A 23,669-nucleotide genomic window follows, 5' to 3' on the forward strand; every position below is an offset into this window, starting at 1 on the left:
TGCACAGTTTATATTTCTATTAATACAGATTATGTATGTTACCTTTAAAAGTTTGTCTTTTCAGAACAAGGGGGCCAGACACCAATAAAAACGGCCCAGATGATCCAACATCCAAAACAGTTTCAAGGCTACTGACTGAGATGATCCAGTCTCACAGAATACTCTAGCCAAGACTTAACAATTACCTTGATTTTCTCAGGGTCCTCAAAGATTACCAGCACTCACTAAATAACATGAAGTAGTCTAGAAAACCATGCCCACATTCCCAAAATGCTGGTTATAAATGTTTGTTTTTATGTAAGGGGATTGGTTACAAATTGTTATTGGTCATAGTCAAAGAAAGACTAAACGAAATTCAGAGATTTCTTCTTAAGAGGCCAGATGTGGTTGTGCACACCTGTTACACCTGTTAAGCACTTGGGAGACAGAGGCAGGCAGATCTCTGAATCAAAGGACACTGTGCCAGGGTTACACAAAGGGTGTAAGTTACACACTTACATAACAATGACAACAAAATGCAAAACGAAGTGACAGGGATGGGGATACAGCTGTGGTGTAGGAGGGCTTTCTATGTGTTGCTTTCATTGTGATAGGGACGGGGATACAGCTGTGGTGTAGGAGGGCTTTCTATGTGTTGCTTTCATTGGTTAAATAAAGAGACTGCCTTGGCCTTTTGCTAGGACAGCAGCTTAGATAGGCAGAGTAGACAGAACAGAATGTTGGGAGAAAGGAGGCAGAGACAGAGAGAGAGCCACCTGCTATGTAGCTGCCTGATCAAACATGCTGAATCTTTCCCAGGAAGCCACGGCCTCGTGGTGACATACAGATTATTAGTAATGGGTTGAATCAAGATGTGAGAGTTAGCTAATAAGAGGCTAGAACTAATGGGCAGTGTTTAAAGGAATACAGCTTCTGTGTAATTACTTCGGAGGTGGGGGAGGGTTAAGCTAGCTGGGCGGCCGGGAGCCGCTCCTTCTACAACATAGCTGAACGGCAGAGCGCTAGCCTACCACTAGCCTACCGTGCACCGTTCCTGTTTGTTCCCAGGACTATATAAATAGCACTCTATCTCCATCAAAAGAAAGTGGGCCCGAGTGTAGTATGAACTATGAAATTAGGAACGAAGGACATGCGGGTACATGAGAATCTGGTGAAATATTCTAGCTCCTGCTTTCACCTTTCTGTTTTTTCCAAATTTTGGTGAACCTTCCCTTTGTAGTGAAATACAAAATATATTTTAATTTGGATTACTCTCTGAAGGAACAGACCAAGAAAAACAATGGGGAAAGGACTCAGGACCGAAGAGAGTGGCTACTAGAATATCAGAAACAGTTTCTCACGCTGAAGACTGGAACAAGGCGTGAAGCTAGTGAGAACAGCTTCTGCAGGCACCAAACCAGGACACTCACTACCAAGCCTTGGCCACAATCCTGATAAAGAGATTCAGGGTAGGGTTGATAAAGAGTCAGGTTGGCCTAACTTGACTCTTGGGACAGTCACTTGATTAGACCATCTACGCGAGACCCAGTGCGCAGGCACACCAGCTGCAGGAAGAGCTGCCTCTTTGGTAGTATGTGATAAGGTGGGTATGAATTGTCCTTCAGTTTCTGCGACTGAATGGAAGAGGGATCAGGAGAGAAAACCGGAAACGACTCAGATTCCGAAAAGCTAACAAGCTCAGTGGTAAATGTGGATCTTGGAGGAAGCTTGCAACTTTTCGACTAGCCCTGTGATGGAATGGATCCCGTGTGGGGGCTATGCTGCTGTGGTCCTGATGCGCAGGCCCCCTGTGGAAATAAAACAGCACAGCCTTCCCCAACATCTCTCAGGCACCTGAGGCAAGAAGATTAACGCTTGCCTGGGGGCTGGGAGGGGAGAGTGGGGAAGTGGGGGAGCTAAACCTGAACTCTACCAAGAACAGAGTTCAGCACTTCATTATTACCAGCCTTCCCGGGCCACCCTCCCCACCCTCCTCGAAAGGAAGAGAGCTTCTTGGAAGACATGCTATAATAAGCAGGCTGGCTTCAGCCTTCTTTGTAAAGACATCAATACTGGGTGATTGGCTCAGACCCATCCCTCCTTTACACGAGGCTTCCTAATGCATGTGGTTCCATTTCCTGAGAGAGGAGGGGCCAGGAAAGGCCTGGGCTGAGAGTAACGTGATACTGAGTGGTGATAATGGGGGTCATGATTGAGAACCTTTGTAAATCCTTAATAAATCTTTTGGCTCTTTCTCTAGCTTGATATCCCATTCTAGATTTTTAAGCAAGGCATGTAAACAGTGCCACCTCTTGGCAAACTATGGCTCCCCTCAGATTTTTAGCCCAAGGTCATGGATGGAAATGCTCTAGCTTGGCAAACACTAGATCCAGAAATCTGGGAGAATGAAAGGAACAGTGTTAAGACAGGCTACCAAAAATTGTACCAGAAGCATCATTAGTGCTAAAAACCAAAACAGAAACTACTTAAGAATGTGCATGTTGTAGCTGGGTAGTGGTGGGGCACAACTTTAATCCCAGCACTCGGGAGACAGGGAGGATCTCTGTGAGTTCAAGGCCAGCCTGGTCTACAGAGTGAGTTCTAGGGTAGCCAGGGCTACACAGAGAAATTCAGGGAGGTGGAAGTAGTGAAGAGGGGAAGAATGGGTATGTTGGTGTTATCTCACAAGAAAAGGTATGAGCCAGAGTGCACTACTTAAGACAAGGCAGACTCTATAAGCTAGGGTACAGAGATAGCCTAGGGCCCTCTGCTTCTGGCTGCCTACTGGAAAATACACCCAAAACAAATTCTGGGCTAATGGGTCATGTGACCTTAGCAGCACTTAGAAGGCCCAGTGGGAATCATACGGCACAACTAGATCTAGGAGAAAGAATAAGCGGAAGACAGGTGTGCTGGTTAGATTTCTGTCCACTTGACACAGCTAGGAGAAATCTGCAGGAGAAGGGAACCTCAAGTAAGGAAGACGTTTCCATCACAACAGCCTGCATTCTGTGGAGGCATTTTCTCAATTATTGACTGATATGGGAAAATACACCCACATCAGGCCCAGCCCTGGGCCACCCCTGGGCAAGATATTTCTGGAAGGTATAAGAAAAAAAGCTGAGAAAACAAGCAAGCAGCATTCCTCTATGTTTTCTGCTTTTGGTTCCTGGCTTGTTCCCTCAATAATTGTTGAAGCCAGCAAGGGCTCAGTAACTCTGTTGAATCGATAGATAGGGATGCTGATACAGGCTTAGAAACAGGGGCAGCTGAAGATGCTGTCTGCCATTGCCTCCTGTTCTAGGTCCCTGGTACTCAACCCTGTGATCCAGAGACCAGCCATGGAACATTTACTACCCCTTCTAAGTCCTTACACCACTTTTTGGCTGCAGGAAGCCCTGCTGACAAATGTGGAAACTGAGTCAGACTGCTGGGACTTGGACAGGAAGGGGTCAAGTCACCACTCCGTACGGACAGTGGTCAGGTGCTGTTCTTATCCCTGGAGGGGCAGAGATGACACTGTTCTCAGGGCTGATGCGTGGCCATGCACATTTATTCTATGTCTGGTGACAGAAGATCTTACACACGTGGATCGTGGCCACCACTCGCGACCTCAAGGCCACTTTGGGAAGAAAGCAGAGCATCTCTAGGGGCTTCTCAGAGGTAGCAATGTCACATGGTTCTACGCCCCGTATTGGAGAATGTTTCTAAGGACATTTGGACTTTCCAAAATCCTATGCATCTCTCTAGGAATGGAGTCCCGGTTCCAATGAGTCCTTCTCTGTTCAGGTTTTACAAGGCTCACACCTGGAGTTGGTGTTAAACAGCAGAGGGGCTGGAAAGGGGACTTGGACTGTGGAAAAACAGCAGCTCCACTTCCGCCAAGGATTCAGGGCCGGCGATCCTTTCTTCGAAGTTTGTGTCCCACCTGGGATCCCCGCTGAGCAGCTTTCACCAGACCTTTAAACTGTCCCTGGAGCTTCACCTTTTTCCTAAAAGAAAGAACAAAAGGGCTATATCTTCCTGAGCTCAGGCGGCTCTCTCTCCTTACAGTGTTGATATGTGGTGGTGCATCCCCGTAATCCCAGCTCTGGGAAGGCTGAGGATGGCAAATTCAATGAGAATAGGAAACCTGGTCTCAATAGAAAAACAAAATCAAATGATGGTCACCCCTGGCAGAGGAAGAGTGATATAGGCAGACAGTGTTTGCCCTGACCTGGCTGCTGCACAGACCCCTGATTTGAGGCCTCCCCTCCATTCTTCCGCTAATGAACTTAGATGAGGTCAAGCAGCCTTCCCTCATCTGCAGATGTCTCCCTGTGAGCTCCATTTGGAACCCATTTCCCCAGGAATGGAACATTTGCAAGAACTCCCACCCAGGAATGGAACATTTGCAAGAACTCCCACAACTGCATACGGTCCCCACACCTATACCAAAAACCCCATTTAATGACCAAAGTGAAATAACTAACTTTCCAAGAGGACCAGAAAAGCAAAATATGCAAAACTACTAAAGATAGTGACTATGTAGAACGCATATATTCATGATCTCCATGTGACCTAAGATTTATTTTATTTTTAAGAAGAGAGATGGCTCAGGTTAAGAGCACTGGCTACTCTTCCAGAAGTCCAGCGTTCAATTCCCAACAACCACATAGCTCACAATCATCTGTAATGGGATCTGGTGCCCTCTTCTGGTGTGCAGGCATACATGCAGACAGAACACTGTATACATGATAAATTAATCTTTAAAAAAAGAAGAGAAAATGTAGATTTAAGGAAAAATGAGAAACTCAAAAGAAGGACAAGGGCACCAAAGGAGAAATATCTGATGAGCCAAATATTCCACCCCCATGAGTTCAAGCAAGGCATAGCAGCTCACTCCTGTAACCTTAGCACTTGGGAGTCTAATTCAGGAGGATCAAGAATTCAGGATCGGGGGCTACAGAGGTGGCTCAAGGACTAAGAGTACATAATGCTCTTACAGAGGAAATTGAGAAAACTGAAATTTATGCTTTGGCGATGCTGAAGCATGCATGGGCAGCCCGTATATGGTGGTTAAGTTGAACTTGTCCATATACTGGGTTTCATGGTCTAAGTTGATGAGAATGACTGAGCAGGTCTCTTCCTCAAGAGGGCACTAGATCTCACTAAAGATGGTTGTGAGCCACCATGTGGTTGCTGGGAATTGAACTCAGGACCTTTGAAAGAGCAGGCAGTGCTCTTAACCACTGAGTCATCTCTCCAGCAATTCAATTCTTATAGAGGACCCAGATTCAATTCCCAACATATACCTTTGGTGGCTCACAACTACCTGTAACTCTAGCTCCAGGGTACCTAACCCCCTCTTCTAGTTTTCCCTGACAACTGCACTCATGTGCACATAGGCACACATAAGCACATAAAATTAAAAATAAACCTTTTTTCCCCCTTCAAGACAGGGTTTTTGTGTAGCCCTGGCTGTCCTAAAACTTGCTCTATAGACCAGCCTAGCCTCAAACTCACAGAGATTTGCCTGCTTCTGCCTCCTGAGTGCTAGGATAAAAGGTGTGTGCCACCAGTGCCCAGTCAATAAATCTTAAAAAAAAAAAAAAAAAAAAAAAGGAAGTTCAAGGTCAGCATTGTGGAATATTAGTTTAAGATGTGTTACATTCATTTATGCTGTAGAGTATTTGTTTAATGATGCAAAGATGTGTTTTATGTTGCACTTTTTTAACTCTGTAAAGCCTGAAACAGCTGACTGTTTCATATAAAAAGAGCTAACACGCCAATAGCTAGGCAGGAGGAGAAACAGGCAGGGCTGGCAGGCAGAGAGGATAAACAACAGTGGAAAGGAGGAAAAGACCACCAGGGGCCAGCCACCCGTCACACAGCCAGGCATGGGTTAAGAGGGAAAGGAAAAAATATAGAATAGAGAAAGGTAAAATCCCAGAGGGAAAAGGAAGAAGAGAAAGAAAAGCTAGCTAGAGCCAGGCAGTGGTGTTATACGCCTTTAATCCCAGCATTTGGGAGGTAGAGGCAGGCGAATCTCTGTGAGTTCGAGGCCAGCCTGTTCTACACAGCGAGTTCCAGGACAGACAGGGCTACACAGATAAGCCCTGTCTCAAAACAAAATAAAAAAGGAAAAAGAAAAGAAAAAGAAAAAAAAAAGCTGACTTGAAATAAAACCAAGATAAGGCCGGACATTCATAAGTAAGAATAAGTCTCTTGAGTATTCATTTGGGGGCTGGGTGGTAGGCCCCCAAAGAGTTAAAAAAAAATTCAAAAAGCAAAAACAAAAACCACTACATTTTGGCACCATTATGGGATGCCAAATAGTGTTTTGAATTCAATAGAGTGCTTGCACCTTAAGCAACTGCTGTCCCAAGCGGCAACTGCAATTCCACAGCAGCTGCTCAGGTACTGGTTCAATCATGGCCACCATAGAAATTTTACCCAAATCTCTATCCTTCTATAGAACTCAGGATTCAAAGGTTGAGGCGAAATTCTGCTAGCTCAGAGAGGCTGAATAACAAGCAGCTAACCTTTTCACCTTGCCTGCATCTCCTGAAAAAGGGGTGTCCTTCTGCTTGCTACACTTAATTCCCCCTACCACTACGGCTATTTGCTGACTCAGACTCCTGACCCCAGGTTAGTTTTATTTAATCAAACGTAACACATCTTTACATCAATAACGAAAGCAGCAGAAACAAATGTAACACGCCATTACACGGTTAAAATATTCCACACCAGACCAGCCTCAGAAGAGGCCAAGAAGAGCAACGTGGGGCAGGCTCTCTCTCTCTCTCTCTCTCTCTCTCTCTCTCTCTCTCTCTCTCTCTCTCTCTCTCTCTCTCTCTCTCTCTCTCTCTGTCTCATGCACACACAGAAGTTCAAGTTAACAATATTGAAATAAAAAATTGAACTGGGCACTGGGGAGGCAGAGGCCGACTGGGCAGTGGTGTGCACCGGGGAAGCAGAGGCAGACTGGGCAGTGGTGTGCACCGGGGAGGCAGAGGCAGGCAGATCTCTAGGTTTGATGACAGCCTGGTCTTAATCACCTTCCAGGACCACCAGGGTTACATAGAGAGAGAATAAGTAACCCTGTCTCAAAAACTTCCAATAAATAAAAGAAAAATAAGGGGGTTTGCCCAATGACTGAGGTGTCATCTTAGTTTAATTCATGGAACCCACATGGTGGGAAGAGGGAACTCACTAAGTTGTCTTTCACATACACACAAAAATAATGAATATAAAAATAAAAACAGGGCTAAGCACTATTTGGTAGATAAAGTATTTACTGCACAAGATGCGATCTCCAGTACCCATATAAAGGCATGCACCCACAGTCTCAGAAGATGCTGGAGACTTGACAGCTTGTCAGTTTTGACAGTCTTGAGCTCCAGGTCCAGTAATAGGAACTGCCTCAACAAAGGGTAAGGTAAAGAGCAACAGGACCAAGATAGTGACTATGCATACACAAGAGGCACGGGCACTTACGTACACACATCACCTTACCTGCGGTTGAGCTTGGTTCTGTTGAGTGGGATGTACGCATAGGGATCAAGTCGGCCCTTCTTCTTCACATCACCCTTTCCTTTCTGCTCATCCAGAGAAACAGTAAAAGCAAAAACAAAAAAAAAAGCAAAAGCCCAGAGTCAGAGTCAGCCAAAGTGTGGGGTCCCTTCCCTGTCCCTGACGTAACTAGCCTAGTGTTCCCTCTCCTTTTCATCTTCTCCTTCAGATGATACCAAAAGGCTTCTCTGGTTCTGAAAGGCCATTTGACAAGGCCCCAACTTCAAACGCCACGTGCCCTAAGAGCCCCTTTTCTTTTCTGACCAGGATGATGATGGGCACGATCTTCCTTGCCCCTTCATCCTGGTACCAGGAGGCCCACACTCTGCCCACAGCTCTCACCTTGGCCTTGTATTCGGCTCCAGGTGTAGCCCTCTTGGCCACAGGGCGATGGATGCCAGAGCCTCCAGCTGTAGAGAAGCACAAAGATCACAAGTCAGGAAGAGCGAGAGTGGCCCCTTCTGGAAGCAGGAGCTACCCCTTTCAAAGGGCCTCTGGGAAGATGATGGACAAAAGACCAGGAACCTGGTTCCATATCCTGGCAAGCAATGACCAAAGTGCTCCCTTGAAGAGACACTGCCCAGCGACTCCTGGAAACACATATGCTCTGTACTGATCCAAATGACCCACATTCTTCAAAGTTATACAGGATCTACCTGCGAAACTCCTAACCCCTACCTGTGGACAGGACATTTCCCACGCTCCACCCTGTTCTGGCTCTAGTACATAAGCAACTATTCATCCTACTGTGCAGGTGAGAACTAGAGATAACTGAGGCAAGGAAACTTGCCCAGGGACACCTTCTAGCCTGGACTTCAAGTCATAGGTGGAATCCTGCAATGCATCCCAGAAAACCCTTCCAAGAACCTGGAACTCAAGCACCGTGACAGAACAAGGTCACACAGCTAAAGAACAGCTGGGCAAGTTGACCCGAGCCCAGGCTTCTTGTCCCATGGATTAAAGTTTTTTTTTTTTTTGCTTTTTCGAGACAGGGTTTCCCTGTAGTTTCTAGAGCCTGTCCTAGAACTAGCTCTTGTAGACCAGGCTGGCCTCGAACTCAAGAGATCCGCCTGCCTCTGCCTCCTGAGTGGATTAAAGTTTTTTTGCCCACAATATCATCTTAGTGCATGAGGGAGCCAGGCTCTGGACGCAAGGTAGAAGTCATAGGCGGTGCAGCAGGAGTAGGATGACATGGGGCCTGGAGGACACAGGGCTACAGAAATGAGAGACTGCCTCCATAGCTCTGGATCTCTAGATGCACCGTGAGCTTTACGGCAGAAACCGGGTTAGAGCCCCATGGTGCACCTCAGGAAGCAGAGGGGCCACCCTGCTAGAGAAGAACCCTTTGACCAGGGTTCTAATCTTGGAGCATACAAGAGAGGCTATCACTTCACAAGCTCATGGAAGGATGGCTGGGTGGGGAGGAGCTAAACTAAGGAGCTTGCCACAAGAGCTACACTTACCATGAACAAACCTAACCCTTAGGTTCTCTCTCAGGCCTGCATCTGCTTGTCCCCCAGCCTAGTCCTGAGTAGTGTCTGTGTAGTTGTCAAGTGAGTGCAATTTCATGACTCTGCCTCCCTCTCTGCACCTCCCCAGCCTGATGCAGGTGAAGGGAAACTGTCCCACAAAAAGAAAGGCTACTTCACCTTGGTACCGAGGTGGGATCTCCAGCTCATCCTCCTCAGCCTCCCTCTGCCGCTTAAGCTTCTTTTTCTGTAGAAAGGGACACGAGCGGGGAGTCAGCCAGCAAAGGGTGTCCCTATGCCCTTTAGACTACACTACTAATGAGGGCAGGAACAGAAGCAGCGACCTGCCCTGACGACAAAGCCCTCTGCCAAGCTCTCATCCCAGTTATACAGGAAATGTGTGCCTACAAAGGGAGTGATTATTCCCATCATACAACTGGGGGGGAAATCACACCTACATCCAGACAATCGACTTTCCATCTTCACACTGAGTTCTCACCCTGGAGCTACAAAAGAAAGCTGGAAATCTGCTGTCAGGCAAGCAAGGTTCCAGACCTCCCTGGAAAGAAAGCTCTGATTCTTTCCCTCTCTACTCCCCAGGTAGGTGGGAGATCCTGGACCAAGCTATTCATTACAGTCCCTCAATGGACAGTAGGTTCACAGAAGTTATAGGTCAATGGGACACATGGAATCATCCAGTTATGACAGCGCATGCTAATAAGCACCTACTGTATGCCTGGAGCCAGAATTAGGGATGCATTGGAAGGAAAGAGGACTTGCCACAAGGCAGCCTATGGGGATATCTGGGATCAGACTCTAGCAATCAAATAAGTACACTATACATTGGGTAGGGATGTGGGTGGGTCAGTCAGGGATGACCTAGTTCCCAAAGCTCGCTCCTATCCTGTAGTTTGTGACAGAAGCCTGGGAGCCTTGTGAGTCAGGTGAGCTGAGGGCCAGGGGTGCCAGGCCAAGTGATCAGGCTGAACGTGTGTGCAGGAATATGGATGCCAGAGCCACTGTGTGTAGCACAGAACTATGGATATCCAGTGAATACCAGAAATGGACACATGGGGCTCTGGCTGTACAACACAGTTCTACTGGTGCACAGCCTAGGCTAGCCCACTAACTGGTCTTCTACTGAGAATGTCTTACCCCCTAGCATCTCATGCTCCTAGAACCACATACACAAAAGGAGTCCACAGCTGTCAAACAAACTGGTGGCAGGGGCTGACTTGCCAGGAGCCAGCCACTGATGTGGTCACCTCTAGAGCCCTCTTGCTGCCTCGAGGAAAGATGTCTAATCTTGCCAGCTCTGAGCTGAGGGGCATCTACAGTGGACTATGGCCAGTCCTTGGAGGCCAGAAATAAGAGACAGCTGCCAGGCCGGGCGGTGGTGGCGCGTGCCTTTAATCCCAGCACTCGGGAGGCAGAGGCAGGCGGATCTCTGTGAGTTCAAGGCCAGCCTGGTCTACAAGAGCTAGTTCCAGGACAGGCTCTAAAAAAGCTGCAGAGAAACCCTGTCTCGAAAAACCAAAAAAAAAAAAAAAAAAAAAAAAAAAAAAAGAGACAGCTGCCAGGAGATTACCAGTCACCCATGAAGGTTCTAGAAAAGTTAGGGAAACCTCAACCAGAATAACTTGCAGGGAAAATGACCACTGACCATAAAGAACAGCTACGGCTCACTGAATATCGCCAAGTGCCAAGCCCTCTACACACCAAAGACTGCATGGAGTCCTGGGTGCAGTGGCAGGCTTCGCACAGGTCCTACTGCATGCACAGGGAGACTAGGACTGAAGGTGGCCTGGGAAGGGTAAAACCCAGGCCAGGGGAAGAGCCCTAGTAAGCAGAGCTGGGCCACACTGAAATGATCTGTGGCGGAGAGGTCATGCCACACATGACCACCCCCGGGCATCCTCGAGAAGCCTCTTGCTCCCCCTGACCTCTTCACTCCGTACGACCGTCCTACATGATTTTCACTCTGTTCTCTAAACAGCATTCTGCACTCTGGTACATTCTATTTCTTTTCTTTCCTTTTCATTAAAGATTTATTTGTTTTTATTTTGTTTGTATAAGTGCTTTGTCTGTATATGCATATGTGTACCACATGTGTGCCTGGTGCCCATGGAGGTCAGAAGAGGGTGTTGGATTCCCTGGCACTGGAGCCAGCATGTGGGTGCCGGGAACCAAATCCAGGTCCTCTGCAGGAGTGAGAAGTCATCCTAATCACTAAGCTGCCACTCCAGACCCTGACACATTAACAATAAACTAGCTCCTAGGGCCTGGTTTGCCAGAAGGCACATGGAGAAGTTTATTACTTGCCAGGCTCTAAGCTGATTCACACACGCCTGCCCATACTGCCCTAGTAATCTGGAGCACTAAGGGAGTAGGGCAGATGCAGTCTGTATGTGAAGATTGTGGTGTGGGAGCTGTGGGCCAGGATGCGGCCACAAATTACTCACACTTCTGATACCAGCATCTTCCATCAGGTCAGTCATCTCTTCATCTTCTCCTGGAGTCAGAAGACAGGCTCATGAGCACTTGGGCATCCCTAACCACTTTATCTCCTGCTCCCCTGTTCCAAGATATTTTATCACAATGTGAACCCCAAGTCTGTGCTTGTGTTAATTAAATAAAATCAACAGGATCAGGAGGCAGAACTAGCAACTAGTTGACAGAAAGTAATTATATAATTTAGGGTCAGAGAGAACCTGGAGACAGAGATGCACAGAAAATAGTAGGGAGGGATTTTGAGTGTGGTGGTCTTTTTGGTTTGGCAGAGCAGAAGGATGCTCTTTCTGAGACAACAGAGAAAAGGGAAGGACAGTTGGTTGCTCCTTAACCTCTCTGAGACATGTTTTCACACCAGCCTCTGACTTCTGAGTCTTATTGGTAAATAGAATGACAGAGATTTTGTTAAAAACTACATGGCGGGGGGCTAGAGAGATGGCTCAGCGGTTAAGAGCATTGCCTGCTCTTCCAAAGGTCCTGAGTTCAATTCCCAGGAACCACATGGTGGCTCACAACCATCTGTAATGAGGTCTGGTGCTCTCTTCTGGCCTGCAGGCATACACACAGACAGAATACTGTATACATAATAAATAAATTAATTAATTAAAAAAAAACTACATTTGGTGGCAGTGGCAGGAGGCTGATCCTATAGGACGTAAAAGCCCCACCTGCACACCCGGACCACTGCCTGAGAAGCAGGCCAGAAACTGTGAAGCCACAATGACCGGCTGAGACAGCAGTGGAGTCAGGTGCAGCAGCTGTCCCGACAGAAACACAACACTCCTTCCTGGCACAGCGGGAAGAAGGGACATCAACTCCAGTCCCAGAAAACTGCCTTCCTCAGACCTGTGTTCCCTTTCCACGGGAGATAAACTACTGCCCCCACTCCCAGACCACATAGCCCCTTCAAGCCGTGAGTGGCTCAAGGAAAGCCCCAGACTCCTGAGTCAGCCTCGCCCCATACATGCCCCCACTTAGCAAGAGGACAATTTTATCCTCCCACTCCCAAAGCTTTCTGCCCACTCTGTGTACTGGCACCAAGTAGGAACAAGACAGAAGTATGAAGTCGACCATCTGCAGGGCAGAGAGACTCCAGCAGAGTCAAGATCAGCCAGAGGAAAGCAAAGGCAGCCTGCGGAGGGACTGGGAGTGGAGCTCAGGGGAGCATGTCTGAGCATGCAGCAAGTGCTGGGTTCAACCCCAGCATTGCAAGGAAATAAGCCAGTTTGTATTTAAAGATGTACAGAAGAAAGACAGTTGCCTCAGAGGAGTTCTGTGGGGATGAGGCCTAGTGGTTAGGGAACCCTGGAGACGCTATGAAAGACCAGTGTGGGATCCTGCAGAACAGAGGGGCTCAGAAAGGCAGGGAGAGAGGAATGGGTTTCCCTAGCCACAGTTAGTGTGGGCACCAAGTCCACAGAGCCTGGAGAGTACAAAGGGTTGGAGGGAAGCAGGAAGAGACAGAAGGAACGGTACAAGCCGCATTTATATCAGTCACAGACAGGAGCTAGACAGACAAGCAGCTGACAAGCGATGGGTGGAGGAGCCGTGTGAGCGACAGTCAGGAAAGCAAGTAAGCCAGAGGCCCAGAGCTAAGCAGCGAGAGCCGAAGGAACCAGGAGGCAGATACTTGCCCCCCACAGTGTTGGGGACAGAATCCAGTGCTGCACATGTTCTTTCTACACAAGTGCTCTATTACGGAGCGGCAAGCTCAGTTGGGGGAGGTTGACACTCTTTTAAAATAGTCAAAGGTAAATTAATAAGTTAAGTATAGACAATATATGAAATAAAAATATGTTTAGCATGGATCAGGAAAAGTCTGAGGAGTCAGAGTGCTCAGGAGTGGCCTTAGATCCAAGCTCAGATCTGTTTCTTCTGCTTCCTCAATATCTGGTGACTGTGTAACAAGCCAAGAGCCCTCAAGTGAACAAATGAATGTCAAGCTGCACAGCTCGAGCCCTCGCTGCCACAGCAGCTGTTTCACTGGGGAGACCCTACCTTTAGCGCCATCTTCTTCTTCTGCCTTGTCTCCATCTTCCTCCTCCCGTATGATCAACCGGCCATCAGCGCTCACCTTGAAGCCGTGGTCCTTCTTCTTGCCCTGCCTGGGCCCGGGCTGGGTGGCTAGTGAAGTAGGTTGGCATGAGGTGATGATGGTAGGTGAGGCCTAGCCACCTCGTACCTTCCTCCCTCAGAGCCCACACATACAAAGCTCCCAACTAGGGGCTGTTAGCCCCTACACACAGGCGATTCATAGAAGCCAACCCCTGCCTACCACCCATGAACACAGCAACAAAGCAAGTCTACTCTGGGCTCCTATGTCAGCTGCCCCTTGCTCACCAAGCACTCGCTGGGCCACCTTGGGATCCAGGAAATTGAGGGGCTCATCCCCACCACCTTCCTTCAGCCAGGCCCGGCTCCTCTGTCGTGTCAGTTTCCGCTGCTCCTTGCTCCGGCCTCTCTCCTCTTCCTCATCTTCCTCCTCAGAGTCAGCCAAAATCTCCTCAATGCTAAATTAGAGAGGCTGAACATTAAAGTCCTCCTGGGGGAGTGGGGACCTAAAGATGGCCAGTACAAGTCTGGGGCTAGGGTACACTAGGGCCTCAGGGTCTTACCTGTCACCTTTGCTCTGGACGGGCTCCTCTTCCTCTTCCTCCTCTTCTTCCTCCTCCATAGCAGCCTGGCTCAGGGCACGATGTTTCTTGGCCCGGGTCTCAGCTTTCCGGATGTTGACCAGGACTTTGTGGTATTCTGCAGGTAGCAGATCCTTCACCAGTTCAAACCTGAGTGAGGGAGAGAGGAGGTCGGAGCTGTTCAGGAACCAGTAACCCTTCCTTGTGGCCCATGAAGAGACTAACAGTCCTATACCCCAACTCTACCCCATTCAAGCGCACAGACCCAAACTTGCGGATGAACTTGATGAATAGGTTCCGCAGCTTCATGCGGAAGTGCCGGCGCATGTCATCTGAGAGCTTCCCTATGGCGTCCATCTAGCGGGCAGAGCACAGGGTGTCAGGGAGAGGAGCATGGGATGTCTTCCACCCTGCCCACCTGTCCTTGCTGTCCAGACCCACGCACAATACAGCTGGCCCAGCTAAGAAGGAGGTACCAGTTGTCCTGTCCTTGGCTCAGCTATGCTTGCTTGATTTGGAACCCTTTCCCCTAGGCCCTCCCTCATAACAGCTGTGACCATTCTTTCACAGTGACAACAGTCTCCATACGTCCTTCCAAAGGATCTTTACAGCAACTCGATGGAAAGACACTGCCAATGTCAAAGCATGGGCTACCAGTTGAGGCCAGGTTTACCTGATTGCCAAGTGGCCATCAAGGTACCACCTAATCTACTCGTTCTACTTTGCCAGACACTCTCCAGCACCTCATAGTCTCATGTTTCCTTTCTATCATGCAGCCATGCTCATCCTGCCTAGTGTGGGTGCCATCTATGGGTGGCAGACCTTATTATCAGTAAGGTCTCCAGTAGAGCCAGGGATCAAGTCCCCACAAAGCCTTTGAAGGGATTTTTATAAGTTCTAACCATAGGTAGACATAATAGATTTCCACTCTAGCCAATTCATAAACCTTCGGTTCCCAGTTAGACTGCAGGCTTTTGGAAGACATCTATCTCTACTCCCTTCCTTGATGCCAAGGCTTGACTCAGAAGTGTCACGTAACTCAGCTGGGAGTGGGGAATGAAGGCAGCAGGTCAGCAAACTATTCCAGCTTGCAGGGAGTGTGGGGAAGTCTCCCCTGGGCAGAAGTCCAGAGACCCAACCCAATGGGGTTTTTAGGCCCTTCTAGGCCCTGGCAGGGGGTGTGAAGAGATGTCCTGCAGAGGGAGAGACGGTCCGAGTCCTGAGACTGGACCTTGAAAATGGGTATCTGGCCTCAGTTTCTCTATCTGTACAAGGTGGGAGGAGTTTTATCGCTTGGTTTTTGGTCTGGCTTCTACGGAGGGGACACAGGGTAATGTGAGACACTGTGGCATTGTGCTTTGTCAGACAGTATTCTCCTACAGTCCACTCCCAGGGTTCCTTAATGTCAAAGAAACAGTAGATAATGAAAACATTCTAAACTAATTTGACCCGAGTCCCATGGAGTCCACACAGGCACCTCAGGAGCCCCCATCACCCAGTGAGAAAATGGGGCCTCACCACCAGCTGCACATGCTTGGCAAGGTGCACCACGTCCATGACCACCACAGCCACCTTGATGAAGCCTAGTGCAGATTTGACCACGTCGCGGGTGCGAGAGGCCAGCAGCAGGCAGACATTCTCCAGGAGCTGCTCCACTGTGCTGGTCCCCATCAGCCCTGTGCATAGGCAGCCAGTGTCAGAAACCTGAACTCCCCAAACCCAAGATCTGTCCATGGGTCAGACGTCAGCAGGGCCTTGTCTGCAGTCTCACAGTTTGAATCAGCACCCATGGAGTGGCCATGGTCTTCCATCTTAGAAATTAGCAGAGGCTCTAGGAGGTTAGTGAAGTTGCTCAAACTTTCATGTGGTTGGTGAGAGGAGGGACCAGAACTAAGCTCCATGAACTGGTAACCTCCCTCTGACCAATCCGACAAAAGTCCCAGGATACTGGGGCTGCACACTGCTGAGTGGTGCAGGCTTAGGGAAGGGGGCAGAACTTTGTGGGAAAAGAACTGAGAAGCAAAGGGGGCTGGTTCTGGGTCTTCCTGCCACCTCCTGATATTGTTCCCCATTCTGGCACCACCTCGAGGCACTCTTTACCACAAAGGCAAACACTTACCTTTAAACTCGAACAAGAGGTGAGTCAGAGCCAAGATGCTACAGCTCACTGTGGTAACCGCACCCACAAGGCCAGGGTAGATCAGGACAAGGTACCGCTGCAGAGCCTCTGGGGGCAGAGGGGACAGTCACTTGAAGACAGGGTGCCCAGGGATGGGCACTACAGGCCTACATCAGCAGCCACAGCAGGAACAGAAGGAGTGCCCTCCACCCTTTCCTCAAGACCAGTGGCTTTAAGGGTCTTCTAGTCTGCAAGCAGTGTGTCCTTCCATTTGCATTCCAGTCTCACCTTCCTGGCTGGAGCCAAATCGCAGGAAAGCATGGCCCATCTCCACCAGCAGGGTGAATGCATTCTTTCTTGCACCCACTGACACCTCCTTGGTGCACAGGATCACCTGGCCAAACAGTCTTGTTAGCACATGCTGCCCAAGGTGGCAGCCTGGGTAAGCCACACACGCCTAGGCAGTGAGTGGAGCACATCCTCGCCACCATTAGAGCTCCCACTTCACCATCGTCTCTTGGAAACCACACTTTAAGAAATCGCAAACAAGGGCTAGAAAGATGGCTCATCAGTTAAGAGCACTGACTGCTCTTCCAGAGGACCCTGGGTTCAATTCCTAGCACCCACGTGGCAACTGTCTGTATCTGTATCTCCAGTTCCAGGGGACCCAACACCATCACAAAGACATACATGCAGGCAAAACACCAATGCACATAAAAATAAAAATAAACCCTTAAAAAGAAAGGAAGGAAGGAAGGAAGGAAGGAAGGAAGGAAGGAAGGAAGGAAGAAAGAAAGAAGAAAGGAATTGAAAAACATAAATGCATGTGTCCGACGGTCCCCTCACCCACTTACCTCTGGGATGAGAGCAGCAATGAACTCCTCATGCTCAGCCGACAACTTTTTCACAATGTGTATGAGGCACTTCAGTCGGGGCTGCGGGCAGAAAGGCAACATTGGGATCCGTCAGTGCCACTCCTCCGGGTCTGCCTGCTGACACCCTTCCTCCTTACAGGGCAGGCAGGCCTGGAGCCCTCACCCTTTTAGCAGGTGAGGCCGTGCTCTTCAGTGAGTCCAGCAGAGTCTTCTTCAGATCATCCAAGTGGCTTTGCACAAAGCGGTTGGCAGGGCCCTGGGAGCTGGCACACACTTCCTCCAGCACTCGGTAGGCCTTCTTCTGAACCCCATGGACTTTGCTCTGAGAGGCAAATAAGGCACAGAGATAACAAGAAAGGAGACTAGGTTCCACACCATCCCGTGACATTCCCCAAGCATCTACTGTGGCCAGCACTACAGGGGATTCAGAGCAGCTGGTCTGGACACAGCAGCCATAGCATCAGAGACAAGGCCAGACTGGTTTTCCAAACCATTCTTCTTACCACCACTAAATAACAGATGCCGGAGCTGAGGCAACAGCCCAGCAGCTGAAAACACTTGTTCTTAAAGGGGCCCAGGTCAGTTTCCAGCATCCACATGGCAACTCACATCTGTCTATAACTACACTTTCAAACCACAACTTTCAGGGGATCTGCTGCCTTCTTCCAATCTACATGACACCAAGCATATATATGGTGTGCATACATAAATGCAGGCAAAACATACACACAAAATAAAAATTAAACTAATCTAAAAAATTAAAAATAAAATTAATAAAAAAACCAATACTCAAGCCTGGGCTGGAGGCATCAGAATGTGCCAGGACACGCTCCTCTCTACCCCACTGACTCCTTGTAATTCTGAAGGAGTTCCCAGACTCTTCCTGAGATGTCCTCCTGAAGTCAAGCAGCCTGTCCTGGACATCTGTGTCCACCTGGACATTCTTCTTCAAAGCAAATTCATCCTCTAGCTGCTATACAAACTGGCAGGGGAACAGGGAAACTGGTGCCTGGGAGGATGCTATTGGGCTGAGCTCTGCACAGATGAAAGCCACAGCATGATTTCAGACAGGGCCAGCAGGAGCAAAGGCAGAGGCAGGCTTGCTCTATACAAGACTCTGGGGAGAGGGGTGTGGCTCATAGAACATATGCCTAGCATCCATGAGAATCTGGGTCCAACCAGAGAGAGAGAGAGAGAGAGAGAGAGAGAGAGAGGAACATTAACATGGCTCAGCAGGTAAATGTACTTGTAATCTGATGGTGTGAGCCCTACAACCTGAGTTAGATCCCTAGTACCCATATAGGGTGGAAGGAGAGTGCCAATTCTACAAAATTGTCCTTAGACATCCAGTTACTCTCATCACCACATACAAATAATAAATAAATGAAATGAAACAGTTTTAAGAAGATAAAAATAAAGGATTTATCTAGGACTCTGAATAACAGCCTGATAAAGGGCAGGTGTGATGGTACACACCTGTAATCACAGCACTTGGGAGGTAGAGGCAGGAGGATGAGGAGGAAGTTCCAGGCCAACTTCTACTACAGGAAATTTGAGGCCAGTATGAGATACATGGATTTCTATCAAAACAAAAACAAAAACAAAAAAACACAAAACAAAACCCACCAAAAAACAGTCTGATAAGGCTGTAGTAACAGCCCTGGCTATCCTGGAACTCGCTTTGTAGACCAGGCTGGCCTTGAACTCACTGAGATTAAAGTGCTGGGACTAAAGGAGAACATTGCCACTCCCCTGACCATATGAGAAATGGGCAGGGCAGGACACAAAGGGCAGGCACTGTGGGAGCAGCTGGGGCATGATCGGGCAAGCAGCAAGGGATGAAGATAAGGAGACTGTTGTGGAATATTATCTGAAGATGTGCTACATTTGTTTATGCTGTGGAACATTTGTTAAATGATGCAAAGATGTACTGCATTTGTTTAACTATGTGGAGCCGAGTTACTTTGCCTGTCTAAAACACCTGATTGGCCTAATACAGAGTTGAATGGACAACAGAGAGGCAGGAGAAAGGATAGGCAGGGCGGCTATGCAGAGAGAATAAATAGGAGGAGAAGTCTGGGAGGAAAGGAGGAGGAACAGGAGAAGGAGCAGGATGGGGAGCACTCCAGGGGCCAGTCACCCAGCTACACAGCAAGCCATGGAGTAAGAAGTTAAAGAAAGATATACAAGCCAGGTGGTAGTGGCACACACCTTTAATCCCAGCACTTGGGAGGCAGAGGCAGGTGGATCTCCGTGAGTTCAAGACCAGCCTGGTCTACAAGAGCTAGTTCCAGACAGGCTCCAAAGCTACAGAGAAACCCTGTCTCGAAAAAAAAAGATATATAGAAATAGAGAAAGGGAAAGCCCACAGGCAAAAGATAGACGGGATAATTTAAGTTATGAAAATCTGGCAAGAAACAAGCCACGCTGAGGCCAGGCATTTAAGAATATGTCTTCGTGTATAATTATTTGGGAGCTAGGTGACTGACACCCCCCCCCAAAAGAGTAAACAACCAACAACAGGAGACAGGAGAGGGAAGTTGTACAGAGCTCACCTCGAGGTAGGGCCGAATGGTGGAGTACAGCTTACTGATGGCGGCTTCATCTGAGTGAGGAGCCAAAGCCACAACCAGGTCCAGGACAGACAGTCTGCCAAGTGGGAAACAGGAAGGGGCTTAGGGACTGGAAAAGGGCAGAGGCTCTTCCCACTCAGGGTCGGACAAGGAGCCTGAGGCGTTTGTGAATGGTGAACAGAGCACTCAGCACAGGCAGTGCCCAGGCACGTTACACAGCCTGTTCTCCTCCTCACAGAGCCATCTGCAGGCACTATGATCACACCCATTCTACAGATGAGGACTCTGAGGCAAAGCATGTAACTTGTTCAAGGCCACATGAGTGGGAGGTTTGGGATTTGAACCCAGGCCATTTATCTCTAGGTTCCCCCTTTTGCATCCTCTAATAATAATTTATAAGACCTCTCAGAGCAGCTGAGATGTGATATTTCAAGACTTCCAGAGTGAATCCAAAGACCTCTGCTAGGAACCCTCTGGTACCAAGCTCAACTGAAGAAGCCCCGAGCGAGCACATTACCTGGTGAAGTCAGAACTGGCAGGATCGAGTACCTTCTCGGTGGCTTTTTCCAGGAAGCTGTTCACCAACTGACAGCGCCCAGTGGAGAGAGAAAGAGAATGACCACAGCAGCACGGTCCCCACGGTTCAGGAGCCCCACCCGGCCACGACTGCAGCGCCCCTCCCTCCACTGGCACCCACCTGAGACTCGGTGATGGTGAGGTAAGTTCTGATGGTTTCCAGCACAGTGCGGCGAGGGGCTGCTGCCTCCCCAGCTGCCACAGGCTGTCCATACAGGTTGAAGAGGATTGGCAGGAAGTTCTTAGCAAAGCGGCTCACTTCAGCACGGTCAGCCTCTGGCAAGGGGACCCAAGTGTGCATTGAAGGGACAGAACTAACAGTAAACTAGTCACTGGGGGGGGGGGGGGGGGCGGCGCAGGTCCTTTTAGGGGATCCAGTGGCAGGACTAGGGAGTCACAGGATGGACCTTCTGCCAGGAAAGGCTGAGGGTGGGGCACACAGAACATGAGCTTCTGGGTTTGGAAGCTGACTGCGCAATCCACGGCAGCCGCCAGCCCCCTTCAGGGAGAAGCATGAGGTAAGGGCTAGTGTTGGCGTCTGGATCACAGCAGCAGCAGCAACAGCAGCGGTGCAGACAGCAGTGTGAGCCTCAGCAGCCCGGCACCCCAGGCATCCTCTAACTAGCTCCCACACTTACCTGCCTCACAGCCCTTGGTGATGAGAGTGCGCAGGGCCTGGCACACAGTGACCCTCAGGTCTGGGCGCTCATTAATGGCTGTGCCCAGAGTCCGGGCCAGGCCTTTGAAGGAGGCAGCTACATCTGTGGGCCTTGTGCAGAATCCAGGCAGGAGGGTCCAGATCTGGGAGGGAGGAATTTGGAAATTAAAGTGTCCCCAGTGACCTATGCCCCTGCATGCCCCGTCCCTCTCCCTTCCCCAGCTGCCCTCACCTGCCACTGGAGTGTGTCATAAATCTTGGACTCCACTGTGCTGCCGGCCTGGGCAAGATCCATTGCTGGAGGGTGTAACAAAGACATGGTGTGACCCTAGCCACCCTCATGGCCAACTGGCTTCATTTTACCAAAACCAAAGTCCTACAATGAGGATATAAATATAGGTAATATCCCCTATAAATTGACAGTAACACTAATTATTCTAAGTAATTAAAATAAATTTATGAATCTTGTCATAAGAGTTGACACCTATGATTCCAGCACTCAGGAAGCTGAGGTAGGAGGATCAGGAATCCAAGTTAATCCTCAAATTACTTACCAAATTCAAGGCCACATGAGACCCTGTCTCAAAACAACAACAAAACTAACATCCCCAGTGTTCACAGGTAACATGAATGAGCCCCCATTTTAGTGACAGGTGTATATGCAGATAGTGCACTTATACATAAGATAAATAAATCTTTATAAAAACGATTATTGCCAGGCAGTGGAAGCATGCCTTTAATCCCAGCACTTGGGAGGCAAAGTTAGACATTTATCTGTGAATTTGAGGCCAGCCTGGTCTACAGAGCAAGTTCCAGGATAGCCAGGGTTACATAATGAAATCCTGTCTCAAAAACCCAAAACAAAAACAAACAACCCCCACCCCAAAAAAATCCTCATTGCTGTTTGAAACTACAGATTTCAAAGCAGGGGGCATGGTGGTACATGCCTTTAGTCTCAGCATTCGGGAGGCAAGAGCAGGCAGACCTTCATGACTTTGAAACCACACACATAAACATAGACACCTGTAGGTTTAGGAGAGTATATAGAGCCTTTCCTCAGTAGCCACGAGGGACTGGTTGTAGGATCCCCATGGACATGAGATTCTGGATGTTTAAGTCTCCTATGCAGAATGGTGTGGTGTTTGTATGCGACCTCCACTCATTCCCCTGTTTAAGCCACTTCTCGACATCGTATCAAACCCGACAATGACACACCAAGTAAGTGCTGTTATACAACAGGGGAATTTTCTTCCCTGTGTATTTTCAGAGTGTAGCTGCCCACATGTACACCACAGAGGAAAAGTCTACTTAAAGGGCTACAGTAACAAAGATTCTTTCTTTTGAATGCTGCAAAATGCACATGCCAGACTCAGTCCCTTTCTGACCTCTTCAGCTGGGACTCCTAAATGTGGAGAGGAGGGGACTCAGGCTGCACATAGCCAAGGGTGCCGTACCTTTGCTCTTAAGAGTGGTGGCCAGGGGCAAGAAATAAGTGGTGAAGAAGCCAAGTCGTGTTTCCCGAACATGATCCCGGATAACAGGCAGCAGCCAGCTCCGTGGGAAATCGAGAGTCTCCCTGTGAAGAAGGACTCGGTGAGAAGAGGTGACAGTCGGGAGACTGAAGAACCCTCTGCAGGAAAACTAGTGGACACCCTTCCTAGAGGAGAACAAGCTGCATGAGTCCCCTGGCTCCTAAAGCCCAAGCAGGGTCCCACTTACTCAGAGCCATCGATTTCCAAAGGCACAGCCTGCAGCACCACCTCGGGTCCCATGCTGGTCACTGCAGCCCCCACAGCCTGGTCTAGGGCTGCTGTGTGGGGGAAGTGAGGGGAGAGGCGCAGGTCACACAGGGATTGGAGGCACTGGAACAAAGACAGGATACATGAAGGGACATGACGCGTGTGACACTGCAGCAGAGCAATCGCCTAGCACGTTCATGGTCTGGGATCAGTCGCCAGGGTAACACAAACAACACAAATGCAATTTTTCTGCTGATCACGGAATGGGCCCTAAATTATCACTTCATTTCAGATCTATTGATTTCATTTCAGATCCGTCTTTGGAAGAGGAATCCACCACGGTCTAGACTAAGCCAGGCTTCATTCCAAAGGATGGGGCCAGATTCTGGACACAGATGAAGTTCCCCAGAGACATACACTGAGGACCCAGCTGACTCAGTGGTGCATCCAATCCCTTTCCAAGGCCCAGGACTTTTAAAAAGCTCTGCTTAATTTAACATGAAAAAGCTACAAATTTTCACATACAAATGTAGATTCCAATTTTCCTGAAGAGCGGGAAGGTGTGACCAATGCCAGCCTAAAGCTAACTATGAGCTGAGGAAGCAGAGTGGCGCCCTCCAGTTCCCCTTAGTACCAACCAGGCTTGTTTCTCATAGCCCTGCCTGGTTGCTAGGAAGCCATGTTTGCCAATCCTAACTAATCAGGGTCCTGGCCTGGCTGAGTGTCCTCTCCAAGGTGGCTCCCATCACCCTGACAGCAATGGGAAGAAACAATGAGAAAGACCAAGGAGCTGAGCCACCAGCTGTTCCTTGTCCTGGGGTCTGTTCAGGATTCCCGGTACTTAAGATATTTCACCCTGGGCTGGAGAAACTCTGAGGCCTAAGGCTGTTTAAAACATCAATGCTATATTCAGTGGTTACACAGCATTTAGAGAATTAAAATTTGAGGGGCTGGAGACATGGCTTAGCAGTTAAGATCACTGC

The 23,669-nt window shown here is 48.9% G+C and overlaps 1 protein-coding gene across 1 annotated transcript in view; it reads right to left on the reverse strand.

Moving 5' to 3' along the window:
* Positions 1 to 3,511: 3,511 nt before the first annotated feature.
* Positions 3,512 to 23,669, reverse strand: part of Rrp12 (ribosomal RNA processing 12 homolog) — a 35,995-nt gene continuing 15,837 nt past the window's right edge. Inside the window, exons 14-34 of the mRNA XM_038348597.1 lie at positions 22,667 to 22,809; positions 22,402 to 22,523; positions 21,180 to 21,244; positions 20,928 to 21,090; positions 20,411 to 20,565; positions 20,231 to 20,298; positions 19,696 to 19,789; positions 17,304 to 17,462; positions 17,120 to 17,200; positions 16,554 to 16,659; positions 16,266 to 16,373; positions 15,665 to 15,822; positions 14,412 to 14,503; positions 14,129 to 14,296; positions 13,854 to 14,023; positions 13,512 to 13,637; positions 11,465 to 11,514; positions 9,183 to 9,249; positions 7,876 to 7,943; positions 7,477 to 7,559; positions 3,512 to 3,971 (exon numbers count right to left, since the gene is read on the reverse strand). Coding sequence (XP_038204525.1) covers positions 3,869 to 3,971; positions 7,477 to 7,559; positions 7,876 to 7,943; positions 9,183 to 9,249; positions 11,465 to 11,514; positions 13,512 to 13,637; positions 13,854 to 14,023; positions 14,129 to 14,296; positions 14,412 to 14,503; positions 15,665 to 15,822; positions 16,266 to 16,373; positions 16,554 to 16,659; positions 17,120 to 17,200; positions 17,304 to 17,462; positions 19,696 to 19,789; positions 20,231 to 20,298; positions 20,411 to 20,565; positions 20,928 to 21,090; positions 21,180 to 21,244; positions 22,402 to 22,523; positions 22,667 to 22,809 — 2,349 coding nt within the window. The 3' untranslated portion in view covers positions 3,512 to 3,868. The remainder of the gene's footprint in view (positions 3,972 to 7,476; positions 7,560 to 7,875; positions 7,944 to 9,182; positions 9,250 to 11,464; positions 11,515 to 13,511; positions 13,638 to 13,853; positions 14,024 to 14,128; positions 14,297 to 14,411; positions 14,504 to 15,664; positions 15,823 to 16,265; positions 16,374 to 16,553; positions 16,660 to 17,119; positions 17,201 to 17,303; positions 17,463 to 19,695; positions 19,790 to 20,230; positions 20,299 to 20,410; positions 20,566 to 20,927; positions 21,091 to 21,179; positions 21,245 to 22,401; positions 22,524 to 22,666; positions 22,810 to 23,669) is intronic.

The sequence above is a fragment of the Arvicola amphibius genome, chromosome 1 (assembly GCF_903992535.2).
Source record: "Arvicola amphibius chromosome 1, mArvAmp1.2, whole genome shotgun sequence".
NCBI classification, from domain to species: domain Eukaryota; kingdom Metazoa; phylum Chordata; class Mammalia; order Rodentia; family Cricetidae; genus Arvicola; species Arvicola amphibius.